This window comes from Dendrobates tinctorius, unplaced genomic scaffold, assembly GCF_039654945.1.
Source record: "Dendrobates tinctorius isolate UK_male_01 unplaced genomic scaffold, ASM3965494v1 ptg000083l, whole genome shotgun sequence".
NCBI lineage: Eukaryota > Metazoa > Chordata > Amphibia > Anura > Dendrobatidae > Dendrobates > Dendrobates tinctorius.
Window position 1 is genome coordinate 8,181,475 of NW_027361751.1, and position 17,271 is coordinate 8,198,745.

The 17,271-nt window shown below is 45.0% G+C and overlaps 1 protein-coding gene across 1 annotated transcript in view; it reads right to left on the minus strand.

The window, feature by feature from the left end:
* GFM2 (GTP dependent ribosome recycling factor mitochondrial 2) overlaps positions 1-17,122 on the minus strand; it is a 62,644-nt gene extending 45,522 nt beyond the window's left edge. The window contains exons 1-9 of the mRNA XM_073584079.1: positions 16,952-17,122; positions 14,463-14,555; positions 11,648-11,735; positions 10,181-10,226; positions 9,110-9,207; positions 7,927-8,052; positions 7,745-7,833; positions 6,169-6,257; positions 5,965-6,025 (exon numbers count right to left, since the gene is read on the minus strand). Coding sequence (XP_073440180.1) covers positions 5,965-6,025; positions 6,169-6,257; positions 7,745-7,833; positions 7,927-8,052; positions 9,110-9,207; positions 10,181-10,226; positions 11,648-11,735; positions 14,463-14,513 — 648 coding nt within the window. The 5' untranslated portion in view covers positions 14,514-14,555; positions 16,952-17,122. The remainder of the gene's footprint in view (positions 1-5,964; positions 6,026-6,168; positions 6,258-7,744; positions 7,834-7,926; positions 8,053-9,109; positions 9,208-10,180; positions 10,227-11,647; positions 11,736-14,462; positions 14,556-16,951) is intronic.
* Positions 17,123-17,271: the final 149 nt, after the last annotated feature.

A 17,271-nucleotide genomic window follows, 5' to 3' on the forward strand; every position in this document is an offset into this window, starting at 1 on the left:
TATCCCACATCATCCCGTCATCCTGAGCCACCGGACTACTACCCCTAATATCCCACATCATTAGGGATAGAATCCGTCCCTTCCTCAACCCTCATTCTACTAAAATGCTAGTCTTGACTATTGCAACATCCTTTTCTGTGGCCTCCCTGCTAACACCCTCGCACCTCTCCCTAGTCCATCCTTAACTCTGCCGCCTGACTAATTCATCTCTTTCCTCGCTACTCCTCTGCTTCTCCCCTCTGCAAATCTCTTCAATAGCTCCCATTCCCTCAGCGTATCCAGTTCAAATTACTAATACTGACCTACAAGACCATCTATAACCTGTCTCCCCCATATGTCTCTGAACTAATCTCCCACTACCTTCCCTCACGTAATCTCCGGTCCTCTCAAGACCTCCTTCTCTCCTCCACACTTATTCGCTCCTCACTCAACCACCTGCAAGACTTCTCCCGAATAGCCCCCATCCTCTGGAATTCTTTGCCCCAACACGTCCGACTATCAACCACAATCGGATCTTTCAGACGGAACCAGAAAACCCATCTCATCAGGAAAGCTTACAGCCTGCAATGATCCCCGCTGCCTCCTCACCACTACTGGAGCTACCGCCTCACCATCACTGGAGCTGCTGCAACCCCCCAACCTATTGTCTCCTTCCCCACCATTCTGTAAAATGTAAGCCCGAAAGGGCAGGGTCCTCTCTCCCCTCTATATCAGTCTGTGATTATTAGTTTGTTTACTGTAAGTGATATCTGTACTTTGTATGTTACCCCTTCTCATGTACAGCACCATGGAATCAATGGTGCTATATAAAATAATAATAATAATAATAATAATAATAATAATAATAATAATAATAATAATAATAATAATGCTAGGAACTCTCCTTTTTCCATGGAAGCGACAACTGATCGGAGAGATTCCATTCAGAATCGCCGTACCCTGACAAACTGATTTAACAGTTTGAGATCCAGAATGGGTCGCATCGTCCTTTCCTTCTTTGGAACCACAAAAAGGTTTGAATAAAATCCTCTGAACTTTCGTGATGACGGACCGGAATGATGACTCTTTCCCTTAGCAGAGCCTGAACAGCCCGAAGGAAGGCTCGTCTCTTTCTTGGGGGGAGAAGAAGGGAAAAACCAAGTTGGAGGGGGAGAAGAAAATTCTATCTTGTATCTGGACGACACCAGCTCCCTGACCCACTTGTCATGGACGACCGCGAGGAAGGAATTTGCTTTTTCCCCCGGTAGTATCAGAAATGAGCTGGTCCAGTTTCTCTCCAAAAAGACGACCCGTTTGAAAGGGGAGAGAAGTCAACGATCTTTTAGTTGTGACATCCACCCGCCAGTCGCGGAGCCATAGGGCTCTTCTAGTGGAGATCGCATTAGCGGCAGTTTGAGCAGCACAATCGGCGGCATCAAAAGAAACGTTCACTACAAAGTCCGCTGCGTGAATTATCTGGCTGGCGACAGTGGTTGCTTCCGGAGGAAGATTGGTGCCCTGGAACGGAAGTAATCAAGACTTCTGCCCAAGCGGCCATTGCCTTAGTGACCCAAATTGCCGCGAAAGATGGAAAAAGTGCTGCTCCCGAAGCTTCAAAAACTGAACGTGCAAGGTAGTCAATTTGACAATTGGAGGGGTTTCTGATTGAACAACCCTCAGAAACGGATAGGAGCGTTTTAGAAGCAAGACGCGATACAGGAGGGTCCACCGGAGGGGACTGTAACCAATCCTTCATTAGGTCTGGATCAAAAGGGTATTTAGCCTGAGTAGACTTTTGCCCTTTGAACCACTTATGTGGACGATCCCTATGTTTCTGGACAATTTCCTTAAAGTCCGGATGGCTGGTAAATAACCTGCGCACACGCTTGGTTTTCTTAAATGAGATAGGATGTGCTGGAGCGGAATATTTTCCTCATCCAACTTCAGAATCCTGTTGACTCATTCTATAAGAGAATCAAACGACTCTTGATCAGTTGGGGGATTCTGAGGGGCTAACGTGTCAGATTCGAATTCAGAGTCGTGCTTGCTGTGAACCTCAGGAGAGGGAGAGCGAGAGACAGGAGTCGCAGATGCTGAGGCGCGAACGTGACTGGGGGACGCGTCATGGGTCCGCTTTCTAGAGACCTGACCATCCCTTGAACGAGTACGGCCCCTGCTGGTGGACAGTTCCCGGCAGACGCCAGAGCCCTCCTCGGGAGGTAAGGAAGCTTTCTGACTTAAAGAGTCCTCCCGGAGGGGGAATATAGCCTGGGTCAGAGACACCACCGACCGTGACAGGGACGCAGCCCACTCAGGGCTACTAAACGTAGGAGGCCCGTCAGCAGCGGCGGCGAGGGGCATTTGAGCGCAGGTCGGGGTGCAGGCCGGGTCGCAGTCCATGCATAACGGATTAGTCTGTGCACTGGGTAAGGCAGACTTGCAAGTGGTACACGCGGTAAAAAACGCAGTGTGCGTCTTAGCAGCCCATTTAGCCTCCTTAGATTGAGACCTAGCGCTCCTGAAAGGGTTAACGGCAGAGTCTGTCTGCAACTGCATGGAATGTGCCGGGAAGGGGTTAAGCTTTAATCTGAGGGCAGATGCAGCTTACCCACGGTCCTGTGCTGTGTCCCCCTGGAGGAAAGCGGTGGCTCTGTGGTGTCACCCGGTATCCTGCACGCCTCACAACTCGTGTCCAGAGCAGGCTGAGGTAAAAGACAATGCCCCCCGAGATTAGAATTGCGCGACTCGTAAGTAATGAGGCGCCAAGAGGGGGCGGCGACGTTAGCGCGGGCGGCACTATTCAAATTGCGGCATAGTAGGTCGGAAAAGCTGGGGACTAAATTTTTGGCCTACTCGAGCACAGAGAGCAGGGGGGGGCACGATGGGGTGCCGGTGCAACGCCGCTGACGCTAAGTCAGCGCTTCTCCCGGGGGTCAGGACCCGACCCCATACCTCTACTCCAGTGCTCGGCAGGCCGCGCTGTCCGGAGCCATCCATGCAGGTCTTCTCATCCTCCTGGCTGATGAAGCAGAGCTGGAGGAGTTCTTACGCTCAATCGATCCTTCCTATGGCAGGGGGATGGAGAGCTATGGGGCTGATTCAGGGCATTCGGAAGAGCTGTTCCAGTCTTCTCCATTGCACTCCATGCACTTGCCCTTGTATCCGTGGATTACCGGGACCGTAAAGATCATCGCCATCATCGTCCAGAGGAATCAGCACCAATCGTCGCAGGAAAGGGTACGGGGAGGTATACTCCACGTGCTTGCCTGTTGTTGGTTCGGGGAGAGCGCCCGTAGAAAGTAACCGTCACCCCCTTCACTCCGTTAATTAAAAAAATAAAAATTTACAGAAAAATCAAAAATAAAATAAAAACAATGGGGTCTGAAACCAGACCCAAGTGCCTCCTACAGACACTAAGCAAGAACTGGAGAAATCTCATCCAGTGAGAGGGTGTATACTGCAGGGGAGGAGTTAACTTTTTTTCTGGTTTACTTAGTGTCCTCCTAGTGGCAGCAGCATAACACCCACTGTCTCTGTGTCCCCCAATGAGGCGTAGGAGAAAACACATTTATATCGGAAAAAGAAGTGTACAGATGTGTATTATATTGTTCTAATGCGTCTTATGGCAAACATATGCAGGGTTTGGTAACTAAGGTACACATCGGGTCACGTGCGTCACTTAGAAACCCGATGTGTACCTTAGTTACCAGTTCCCTCCATCAGCGCGCTGGTAACTAAGATACACAGAGGGTTTCTAAGCACAGCGCCGTGCTTAGAAACCCTGCGTTTACCTTAGTTACCAGCTGATCGCTGGTCTCCCGCAGCGATGCGTGCTGGCCAGCGGGAGACCAGCGACCAAAAAAATGTCCAGGGCTTTCCAACAGCGATACCGGCAGGGAGGCCGGTTGCTGAGAAGTGTCACACACAGCGATCTCGCTGGTGAGATCGCTGTTACGTCACAAAACTTGTGACTCAGCAGCGATCTCGCTAGCGAGATCGTTATGTGTGATGGGGCCCTTAGGAGAAAATAGTGAACACAGTGCTAACTGGCCGTAGGGATTGCGTCACAAAGCAATATAACACGATCTTCAGGACAGCCAGTGCTGACACCGCTGCAACAGTGCCGGCAACGGAAGGGAGCATAGTTGTTGTTTTTAGTGGGGAAACATAGACATTCAGAAGGGCTTGTCGGGGTAGTGGGCAATCCCCTTAACATACGTACCTTTTTTGGCACAAATCTCAGAGGTTAGGGCTACCTAGGGCATTATTAGGGTGTATACCGTAATCATCGACTATATATTTTTGTTTATTTGTGTGTTCATCTTGGATTATTTCCATTTTAAGCATATCCAATAAAAATTGATAATTTTTAAGGTTTTTTGATTGTTTTCATTAAGTTTTAAGGCCCCGTCACACATAGCGACTTACCAGCGATCCCGACAACGATATCAACGTGTCAGGATCGCTGGTGAATCGCTATGTGATCGCTTGTGAGCTGTCAAACAGACAGCTTCACCAGCGATTAGCACAGCGACGCCGCACGTGCGGCATCGCTGTGTTCGGCGCTGATTCATGTCAAAAATAGAATTAAAATAAAAAATATTGTTATTCTCACCTTCCGACGTCCCGCGCAGCATTCCCACCTCTCTCCACACTCCGGTCCCAGTAATCCTTTACGAGAATTACCGCGATGACGTCCGTTCTCGCGGGATCGCGAAGTCTCGCGGTCATTCTTGCAAAGGATTACTGGGACCGGAGCGTGGAGAGAGGCGGGAATGCTGCGCGGGACGTCGGAAGGTGAGAATAGTAATATTTTTTTTTTTTTTTTTTTAATTATTTTATCGCTGATCGCTGGTCTCCCGCCTGTCACACACAGCAATGCGTGCTGGCCAGCAGGAGATCAGCGACGAAAGAAATGTCCAGAGATTTCCAGAGCGATCAGCGATACCGGCAGGGGGGGCCAGTCGCTGATCGCTGTCACACACAGCGATCTCGCTGGTGAGATCGCTGTTGTGTCACAAAACTTGTGACTCAGCAGCGATCTCGCTAGTGAGATCGCTATGTGTGACGGGGCCTTTAGGAAAGAATGTGCAGGGGCAGAACAAAGAGATATTGTTTCAAGGTATTTCAATCGTTCAGATCGCTTTCAAATGCTCCCCAGCATGGAAAGGCTAACATGACCCCGATTCATCATTTATGTGGGGTTTTTTATGTTTTCATCCTAAAGTCATTTTTTTGCGTTGTCTATCTGCTTGCACTGGTGGATTTTGCGGCAAATTCATCAATATGGATGCAAAATGTTTGATGAACAAGCCCAAATTCAGAAATGTATTTTGTCTCTTTTGTGCCTTTTGGGAGGGAAAAGTCACAGCTGCTCAATAGGCCTGAAAATATTGCAAGTTAGTCTTTAACTGGACATGAAACAAACCGTGAAGACAGATTTTGGACTCCACTAGGAAACTGGAGCTCAAATGCACAAAAATCTGGCAACAGTTTAAGAAGTTACAAATGATGAATTAGGCCAAAACATCTGGATAACCAAAACCGTGTCCATAGTGACAAACTGAAGGAGATAAATAAAAAAATAAAAATAAAAAAAATCACAGCCAAAACCAAATAAAGTTATCATAAAAAAGGTGAAAATGAAATTATAAAAAATAAATAAGAAAAAATAATAATATAAAAAAGAAAATCACGATCAGAACCATTTTGACTTAACAAAAAAAATGAAGAAAAAAGAAGAAAAATGCCAAAAAGTGATTCTGAATCGACCCCTATGTGGTCGGAGATATATTAGTAGTGATATTTGGTGACAGTCCATTAAGGTCCTCATTATCAGTCGCATGTATCCAGTATCACAGCCGCCATCATAGGGAATCACTGACATAAACCAGGGTCAGACTTGTCGATGTACCAGCCCAATGCACTACATCCTCCATACTAATTAACCGGATAATGACCACGCACTACACACCATCATTTTACCTGTAGTAACAAGGGCCTGGCTTTCAACTTCTCTTTGATGCTTTCAACAGAATATGTAAAGCTAAAAGAGTAACAAAGAAATTACACCAATTGTGTATCTCATATGTAATAAAGCAGAACAACATAATTCACACTGGCCGGATCCATATTGCAGTCTATAATCTATGATCACACCGTACCGCAGACCCCAATAATGCCCAGTACCTGGCTCCAGTCTTGTCCATCTTGTTTAAGAAGCACATTCGTGGTACTGAGTGCTTATCTGCTTGTCTCCACACCGTCAGCGTCTGAGCCTTAGGGGTAAAGAGACCATATGGTTATCCTACAGATATCCTCACACACTACAAGATATGTACAATGCTGACGGAGATACTATAGCTTCATTTCATTGTACGGTGTGCATCTGATCCTATTATACATGTTTTAATGAGGGATCCCCTAGTTTGGAGGTTATCAGACCACTGGGGCCCCCACCGATCTCACCGTGAGAATGGAGCGATAGTCAATCATGCACACAGTCACTCCATCCATTCAGTGTCAAAGAAAAGCCGAGCGCTGGGCTCAGCTATCTCAGGTGATCGCAATAAGAATATATGGAGTGGCGGTGCGCAAGACTGACCGCCGCTCCATTCTCACCCGGCTCTTTAGATCCCCAGTTTTTGGGATCAGTGGGGGGACCCGGTGATTGGGAATTTATACCCTATACTATGAATAAGGGATAACTTAAAAACTTTAGAATACCCCTTTAAGTTCCCATAAAATAAAGTATCTACATTTCATTTGTGGAAATCTATCATGGTTTGATCAATGAAACCAAAATCAGAAATCACTATTCAAGCCTAAAGGGATTTGAAATTTTGCAAAATGGATAATGCTCATGATTTTCTGACCAGTTTGTAGGATATAATCAGAAAATTGCTCTTTGATTAATCTGGATTGTAAAATAAACTGATTGATATCCTTAGAGGCACAATTACCCTTCCCATAGGAAGCCCTGTACAATAGTATGGGGTGTCCATCTTGTCACTCTACTGGTCCCCTTATCCATAAACACTATTTTGGTGGACAGCTATGTTTCCAAGCGCCATCAAAAAAGGCCGAGACAGCGCATGTTCATAGCATTGTCACATGTAGAATAGCAACTTATACACACGTAGACCACGTTCACACGGTCAGTATTTGACATCAGTATTTCTAAACCAAGACCAGGAGTGGGAGATAAATATAGAAGTGGTGACGTGTGTCTATTATACTTTACCTCTGATTGATCCAATCAATCGAAATAGAACAATTATCGGATCGCATTCCGTGGAAAAAGATCGGACCGCACTCAAATGACATCTAAGTGCAGTCCGTTTTTCACGGACTGGCAAAATGAAGACAAACAAGGTTTTTTTTAACCTCATCTTCTCCTCATCTTAGAAACTCTGATCACACTCCTGATCACCCATAATCGGACCGATTTTCTCAGATTAGAGGAAGTACGATCGTGTGACCCAAGCCTTAGCGTAGCCATTTATCTCCTGAGGGAACAAAGGATTAGATGTGATGAAATCCAGGCCGTCCTCATACACACTAGATAATCTGCAGAGTCATGTGGCTTTCATCCAATGTGTATGACCCGCTTAAGAAAATCCCAGCTAATCTCCCTGATGGCATCTAACCGGTACAGCCAAAATATATAACTGCCAAAAAACAGGATGATAATTAGGAGAAGAGATATTTCTCCAAATGAGAACACTTTATCCAGTATTTTGTTAACCAAAGTAATCCGTTATACCTCCACACCAGCAGAGGCATCAAACACAGCGACTGCACCATCCAACACCCTCAGTGAGCGCTCCACTTCCACCGTGAAGTCCACATGTCCTGCGAACAAACACAATATATAGTTCAGAAGATACTACATGGAGACAGCCAGGATCCTTGTACACAATGCACCAGAAGAGTACGAGCGACAACCTGGAGTGTCAATCAAGTTGATCCTATGGCCATTCCAGTCAAAGGTGACAGCGGCTGACTGAATAGTGATCCCTCGTTCTCTTTCCTGCACCATAAAATCTGTCACTGTGTCTCCATCATCAACATCTGTTATAAAGAAATGAAATAATATATGATGAAAAGCCACTTTGTATGATAGATACAGTGACAAGTAAAGGTTTAGGCACCCTATTCAAAATTAATGTTATTGTGAACAGTTAAGCAAGTTGAAGATGAAATGATCTCTAAGGGCCCTAAAGTTAAAGTGAAAATTCTGTGTCCTTTTTTCTCCACACATACCTTTGATCATTGCGGCCAAAGTGTTCTATTTTAACCTCATTGGCCCTCAGGACTTGTTTCCAAAATGCATCAGGCTTGTTTAGATGTTCTTTTGCATACTTCTGTCACTGAATTTTATGGTGAGGACACGAGATGTTTTCTTCTGATGACTCTTCCATGAAGGCCATATTTGTGCAGGTGTCTGAAAAGTAGAACAATCTACCACAACTTCAGAGTCTGATAAATCTTTCTGAAGCTTCTCTGCAGTCAAGTGAGGGTTCTGATTTGCCTCTCTAGCAATCTGAAGAGCAGCTCTCACTGAAATTTTGCTTGATCTTCCAGACCTTATCTTGACCTTCACTGTTCATGTTAACTGCCATTTCTTAATTAATTAGATTTCAAACTAAAGAAAGGGCAACTTGAAAACACTTTGCTTTCTTCTTATAGCCTTCTCCTGCTTTGTGGGCCTCCACAATTTTCAGAGAACTAGGCAGCTGCTTAGAAGAACCCATCGCTGCAGTTTTTCAGCACAAGGTTAGAGGAGGATGGATTTTTAGAGAGCTGGGAAATGTGAATCACCTGGCCTTTCCTAATGATGTTAGTGAACAAGTCGTGACCCGAAGAGGCTAATTAAGGTCTGAAACCTTGGTCAAAGTCATCTGATCACACAAATCTCCAAGGGTGCCCAAACTTTTGCATCTGCCCATCTAATATACAAAGGAAATTGGTCACCTTTAGGCCTTTTGAAGATCATTTCATCTTGATTAACTGTTCACAATAACACTAACTAGGGGTGCCAAAACTTTTCATGCCACTGTAGATACATAGACAAAGTCTTCAGGTAACTCAAGCCTGTATAGCAGACACATTTGTGCATTTCTTTTACCTCCAAGAGCCCGGATGTACCCGGAATAATACAACATTCTCTCTGTAGTTGTGGTTTTCCCGGCATCAATATGAGCCATGATCCCTATGTTTCTGATCCTTCAGTGAAAGCAAAAGGAAATATTAGTATTCGAGCATATGAAGAAGACACTGCAGCAAACAGACAGGTTTAATTTCACAATTTTTCTACACTCCTTTGGAAAATGAGAGCAGTGGCTGGATATATTACTATGGGCAATTATCCATGACAAATAGGGTAGCAAACTTTTATGTATTCCATGCTGTATCTCAGCAGTTTGTGATTACGACTGCATAGTGTAAAGATTGAGGGGGGTTCAGGTTTTGAGACACCCTCAGCGAACGCTTAGGCCTCTTTCACACTTCAGTTTTTTGTGTCAGTTAAAATCTGCCAAAAGGACGGATAGCGGAGCCGTTTTAGTACTGATGACAATGGATGCCACCCGTCCGTTTTTTTGATGGATCCGCCAAATGAAGAATGTTAAAGGAATAGCAGCCTGGAGAGAGAGAGAGGAGAGAGAGAGAGGAGAGAGAAGAGAGGAGAGAGGAGAGAGGAGAGAGGAGAGAGAATATACTTTGAAGAGACAGGAACAAGAATAGTTCGGCGCCACCCCAGGCCGGCTCTTCCCAGCGCTGCATAAATAGAGAGAACTGTCTGTCACCTCTAGCAGGGCTGGGAAGAGCCGCCAGGGGCAGTGCCGGACTAGTCTCGCCTCCGATTCACGCCCGGCACGTAAAAGTATATTTTATCTAATAATAAATCTGACTACAATCCTACAGCCAGACTGTGCCTCATACTGACCACGGTTAAGGTGGCATGAATCGCATGACAGGCTACCTTTAAACCACTGTGCAGAAGCGCTCAGTTTAGCAGGCTGGAGTGTGTGTGCACAAGAGGATACACCCACATACATTCTATCGAGATCATGCACCGCTGTGAGCGCGCACTTATGCACCGCTGTGAGCACACACTCATGCACTTACACTTCTAGCTTAGTTACACTTTCAGGAAGAAAGCATGGACTGAATACCGGTAGTGTGCATCATTCCTTACCTGGAAACAGGAGGGGTGATAATACTTCGCAATGATTTGATAGCCCCTGAAAAACAGCAGCAGAAGAAATGACTACGGGGCTAACCACTGGAGCAGTACATTCAGTGAAAATATAGACTAATTTATAGCTGAAGAAAAATAGACAATTGTTAAAGGGAATCTGACATCAGTAAACTACATATTAATCTGATGCCATTCTCCTGCTGGTAACTTATAGCGGCACTCCAGCTTTTTTTTTTATTGCACTGCTGGAGTGGTGCTTTAAATGTAATTCCCCTGCCGCTGCCTTCATCCTTTTCCAGCGCTGCTCCCGTCGGTCTCCTGGAAACAGTGACCTGCCGGTTTACATGGGGCGGTGCAGAGGTCATTTATCAATACATGTATATGATCATGAGCCTTGTTGCATTGAGCTCTTGTGACGTAACTTATGACTTCCAACCAGTCAAAAGTTCCGGACACAGGATAGCACCAGGGGACCAGAGCGGCTCTGAAAAACAGGGAAGACTCTGGAAGGAGAGTATAGAACTGTGGGTAAGTGGCTTACATTTAATGCGCCATTCCAGGACAGAAAAAAAAACACTGGAGTGGTGCTTTAACGATAATACTGTTGTCTCTAATAAAATGAATATGTGCCTATTTGTGTGAAAAAACAATCCGAGCGATTGCAAAGTTCCACCATCTGGAACGAGTCATCCCTGTGATCACGCCCACACTCTTTTGCTTAATTGTTTGCGGTATGGCGACATCAGAGCAGCCACCTCTGAAATCTTGCACATGCTCTTTAAGGGTCCGAACGCCGAATGCCTCTTTCATACGCTGTGAGCCGAGGTGTACGCTATTATGTATGATCTATACCGCGCCTCAGTCCAGAGCTTGGCGAGGATGAGATATATACACCCCAAACTCACTGTACATGAAAGAGGCACTCTGAATCCGGAATATAACAACAGCATGCGTCAGAAGCGACTGCTCTGATATCAACACACCAATGAAAAGAGAATGGGCGTGATTACAAGGATGACTTGGCCCAGCGCTCATCCGAACACTTGTACTATAGAAAGCAATACCACAGTATTGCAGAATATAGTAAAAATAATGGAGCCCAGCCACAGGCGGAGTTTCAACAGAGCACTGTCATGGCAGACAAAGGGGGTCTTCGGCAGACCCGGCTACCATCTGACACCCAACGATCGCATTATGGTGGGGGGCAATGGCTGCATTGAATGATGAGCTTCAGCGATTCTCATAGGCATTCTAACAGTTCACTTTAGACATCTAAGCACCGTCTGCAGCTGTTAGTGGCAGATGATGGCTGAATAACACAGGAATCATGTGCCCAGAATGGAGCGGGCTCAGCCTGTTCCCAAAGTGCGCCATAGATGTACGGTGGCTTTCAGGAAGGTGATGTTCTCTGAAAGAATAATATAATATATTTACAAGGAAATGGTGTCTAGTGCACAACTCTACCTGCTGGCATGCTGTAGCTCCTAGAGGATCCATAATGATGTCTTGATCTGCCACACAGTGAATGTTGTCTTCTACAGCAATGAACACACTACACGAGAAAACACTCATGTTAGCTATGCGATGGGATCATTCATTTTGTTTCAAGCTTAATTAACGGCTTCTGCCATCGTGCTCCCGATATTATCAGTCACTCAGCAGTAGACACCGTGATGCCTGGACTACTCCAAGTGACATGACGTTACCTTTAAATTAAACGAATGGATGAAAACTGGAACAAGTAGTGGTCTCAATCATTACTTTCCAGTTAGGGATCACAGAAAACAAGCTTTTTAATTGGAATAATGTGTCTAAATATTGCTGTTACACACTTGCTATAGCGCCCCCTCATGTTCTTTTCACTCACTCTCAGAATATACAACTAATAGTTCCAGGGCAGAAGAGAAGAAGCCACTTCTAGGGCACTAATTTCTACAGATATCCCTCTGCCGTCCGGTGCTACGGAGCGTGTGGCCACAAGCAGAGGACTCATCAGCAGGATGTCCTAAGAGCGAATCAAAAGTCCACCACAGGGGGCGCCATAATATGCAACTGTGATATCTGGACAATTTTAAAATACTTTCAATTAAACAATTGTTATTTTCTGTGTGGTTAACACAGAAACTTAATACTTCATCAAGGGACAGTGACATGGAAATTATTTTTTTTTAAATGAAAATCCACAACAGTGAAGAGAACCCAATGATTGTTGAATGTGTTCCCCACGTTCAAGTATTTCACTAACTTGGGGTCAAACACATGCTTGTGTATGGCCACTGCAGGATCCCAATATGACAGCCAAGATCATACAATGGGGAATATAAGTATTTGATACACTGTCGATTTTGCAAGTTTTCCCACCTACAAAGAATGGAGAGGTCTGTAATTTTTATCGTAGGTACACTTCACCTGTGAGAGACAGAATCTGAAAATAAAAAACAGTAAATCACAATTTACATAATCCACTAGTAGAAAACCCCTTCTTGAACGAAATTTTTACCCCCAATAACAAAAAAAAAAAAAAAAAAAACATACTCACCTCCAGTGCTGTGCTGGTGCCCTTTCCGCACTGTCAGGACACCCTCTCCACGGGGCTCTTGTGCGGTGTTGTCACACGTTACCCCAGTGCTCAATCAGCGCCGACGTCCCTGTCCCTGCCTACGTACAGATTGAACATGAAGAGGAAGCCAGGGATCAGCTACAGCCCCGACTACCTCTTTATGTTCAATCCATACGTAGGCAGGGACAGTGATGTCTGCGCTGACTGAGCACTGGGGTCACATGTGACAACACCGCACAAGAGCCCCGTGTAAACAGAGTCCTGTCACCGCGGGAACGGCACCGACAAGAAGCGAGTATAGATTTTTTTATTTTATCAGAGGCAAAAATTTTGTTCAAGAAGGGGATGTTACAGTAGTGGACAACAGAAAAACAAAATATTTGGTACAGAGACCTTTGTTTTCAATTACAGAGGTCAGAAGTTTCCTGTAGTTTGCACACACCGCAGCTGGGATTTTGGCCTATTCGTCCATACAGATCTTATCCAGATCTGTCAGGGTTCTGGGCTGTCACTAAGAAACATTGAGTTTCAGCTCCCTCCAAAGATTTACTATTGGGTTCAGTTGTGCAGACTGGCTAGGCCACTCCGGGACCTTGAAATGCTTCTTGTGGAGCCACTCCTTAGTTGCCCTGGCTGTGTGTTTCAGGTCATTGTCATGCTGGAAGACAAAGCCACAACCCATCTTCAATGATCTTACTGAGTGAAGGAGGTTGTTGACCAAAATCTCGCAATACATGACCCCATCCATCCTCTCTTCAATACGATGCAGTTGCCTTGTCCCCTTTGCAGAAAAGCACCCCCATAGTATGATGTTTCCCCCACCATGCTTCACAGTTGGAACGGTAATCTTGGGGTTGTACTTATCCTTCTTCCTACAAACACGGCGAATGGTGTTGATACCAAAAATTTCTATTTTGGCCTCATCTGAACACATTACATTCTCCCATGCCTCATCCAGATGGTTTTTGGCGATCTTCAAACAGGTCAGGACGTGTGCTGGTGGGAGCAGGGTGACACTGTATGCCCTGCAGAATTTTAATCCATGACGGCGTAGTGTGGTACTAAAGGTAATGTTTGAGACTGTGGTCCCAGCTCTTTTCAGTCCATTGACCAGGTCTTCTCGTGTAATTCTGCGGTGATTCCTGACCTTTCTCAGAATCATCCTTACCCCACGATGCAAGATCTTGCATGGAGCCCCAGACCTTAGAAGATTGACAGTCACCTTTGTGCTTCTTCCATTTTCTAATAATTGTGCCAACAGTTGTTGCCTTCTAACCAAGCTGCTTTCCTATTGTTCTGTATCCCATCCCAGCCTTGTGCAGGTTTACAATTTTGTCCTGGTATCGTTATACAGATCTTTGGCCTTGGCCATGGTGGAGAAGTTGGCGTGATTGATTGAGTGGACAGGCGTCTTTTATACAGGTAATGAGCGCAGAGTAGGAGGGCTTTTTAAGGAAAAACTAACAGGTCTGTGAGAGACAGAATTCATGCTGATTGCTAGGTGATAACATAGTTATTTCATGCAATAAAATGCATATGAATTATGTAAAAATCATACAATGTGATTTTTTTGGTATTTATTTTTTACATTCTGTCTCTCACAGTGGAAGAGTACCGACAATAAAAATTACAGACCTCTCCATTCTTTGTAGGTAGGAAAACTTGCAAAATCGGCAGTGTATCCAATACTTATTTTCCCCACTGTATATCAAGCCTTACCTTTCTGTACACAGCAGATGTTCTCAGCATTGACTTGTACACCGCTAACATCCTCGCTCGCTGCTTTGTATTCTACAGACACCGCATAGAAACCTATAGAAAGAGACTGCAATGTTTACTAGAATTTAGAATCTGTTTACAGATGACCTCCAGCAAAAAGTGATTAACCAAGGGATCTTATATGGGGTAAAATGGCAAAGTGACAGGAAAAAAAACAACTTTGCAATTTACATGTAAAAATCTTCTCCGTTCTAAGGAGAGAATCAATTTTTAGTATTCTAGTTTACTGATCGCTGTCAAGGGTACCGGCCACCTCTGCAATTTATCGTGGGTCGCTGGTCTCCTAGGCAAGGACTATGGGCTTAGTTTAATACAGATTTTAGGGTAAAAATATCAAATACTGTCACTTCCAAACAAAAAACAGGTGTGAACAGGTGCAGGCTAAGAGTAGCCACCTCCATATAGAACTAACAAATAAAGTTGCACTCTGTAACGCTATAACATGCAAACATGAAATATGACATTGGAATTGCATTACTGCTCTAGAAAACAGGTTAGAACTAAGAATCTTGGTGCATATATTGGTCAATTCATGCGTGCCCAGCAGCCACGACAAGGTGATCCTCTATGCTGGGAACCTAAGCTAACATGAAATCTCTCCTGGGCTGCATAATTATATCGGAAGTACCTCGTAGGATTCTGCTGTGATTAAAACTACCAGAGGCTGATGTGTGGAGTGCTCGGTCAGAGACCCCGAGTATACATATATCAAAGACTGACCATCATTTCCAAGCAGAAAACTGGTGTGAACAGGTGCGTACTAAGAGTAGCCATCTCTATATATAACTAACAAATAAAGCTGCATTCTGTAACACTATAACATGCAAACATGAAATATATGAAATTGGAATTGCATTACTGCTCTAGAAAACAGGTTAAAGCAAAGATACTAAGTATTTCTAGTCTGTAGTATCTTTGCTTTAACCTATTTTCTAGAGCAGTAATGCAATTCCAATTTCAAATACTTCATGTTTGCATGTTATAGTGTTACAGAATGCAGCTTTATTTGTTAGTTACTGATTGTAGGGTGACACAAACCCTTTAAAAAATACATTTCACATAAAGCTTGATTTAAGAACGTCATTTTCTGATGATACATTCTGTTTAGTAGAGCCACCCTCCTATTCAGTTACAGTTGGGGAGTGGGAGGAAATCACTTTTTCTGGAGAATCTACCCCATCTACAGGACATGGACAATCCACTGATCTGAATGGGCAATGCATAATGCTGAATTTTCCCTGTGATTACAGTGCAGAGTCTGAAAACTTAGTGCCAGCCCCCACCCTATCACATCTGATCCCTGGTGGTCCCCCAAGAGGCAGACCCTTTGGAGTCAGTGTACAGTCACTGGTATATACGGATCATCCAGAGAGAGCACCCCTTCATGACATTTTCTACAGCAGTCAGTCCATCCTGATGTGATGTTACATTCCTCCATGCGAGAATGTAAGGACAATGCCCTGCCTGACAGATAGGAAGGGAACAACATGTGGATCTTATATAGTCCTGACTGATATATGTGAACATAACCCGGAGAGTGAGGGTTGTAGTCTTTAACTAATGATCCTATCCATTGGTGGCACCTAATATGGCTGAGGAGGGTTGCAGCCTTTACTGTTTCTATTGGTGGAGTCTGACTGCCATTCTCAGATAAATGTGCCAACTTTTCATAAGTTAGGGGGTCGAACCGCTAGGACCCCCACCAATTTATATAAAGAAACCCAGTGCCCCATCAATGGGCCAACTATGGTGGGGAGGACTTGTATCGAGATCTGGCACCTTGTCCTTCCATACAGCGATACGGGAAGTTGGGACACGGAAAGGTCCCAGACAACATGCCGGCCATGGAGCGGGAGGTGAGCACAATAGATCGCTATTATCAATATAGACCTGAATACTGTATTCGGAATGGTGAGCCACCACCTGCACGATCCCGTTTTAAATTAAGTACTCGCCCTTGTAAAATAAAGGTATCAGATTCTCGTTCCCATCTTGTGACGTCAGTGCCGTGTCACCTGGGGCTCGTGTCGCACTGTTATGCCAGGTAAGCACTGCAGCCAATCAGAGGTTGCTGCCGCGCTTCCCTCAGACAAGTGGAAGTAGTTTGAGAGCAGCAGCACAACAGGGGCGAGTGACTGGCTGCAGTGATTACCTGACATAACAGTGTCACACAAGCCCCGGGTGTCCCAGCACTAACAGTGCAGGCCAGCGCCAATGTGCTAAGTAGCCATTGTTTTATTTTACGGGGGACAACTTCACATATGATGGAGATGTCCAGGTAGTGGGAAACCCCCCTTAAAGCACAATTCCACTTTCAATAAGATTTCCCATAAGCCTCTCCTGTGCTGCCCCTCTGCCCCAATACTAATGCCATTATCAGCAGGGGAAACATGGCTGCATCAGTGACGACCTACAGGAGCACGACTCACCTGCCAGAAGAGCACACCCCACGTGACTACACTGAAGCTCACGTGACATCAGTACCAGGGAACGTGATGACGTCATTGCGTACTCCTAGCGCATGTGACCGTTTTCCCAGAATTCCAGGTGTGGGCGCTACCAATATCAACGTAACACTTAGAAAATGACCGTTTGTAAACATCCTGTGTATTTTCTAGTGATCTCTCTGCCTGGACTGTGTCCTCCATGAAGCTGTCAGCTACAGGTAGAGACTATCGCCATGATTCAAGTGAATTAATGCAACCCTGCTGCTAGTGAGAATGGTTTTACCCGGAAATGACGCAATGCC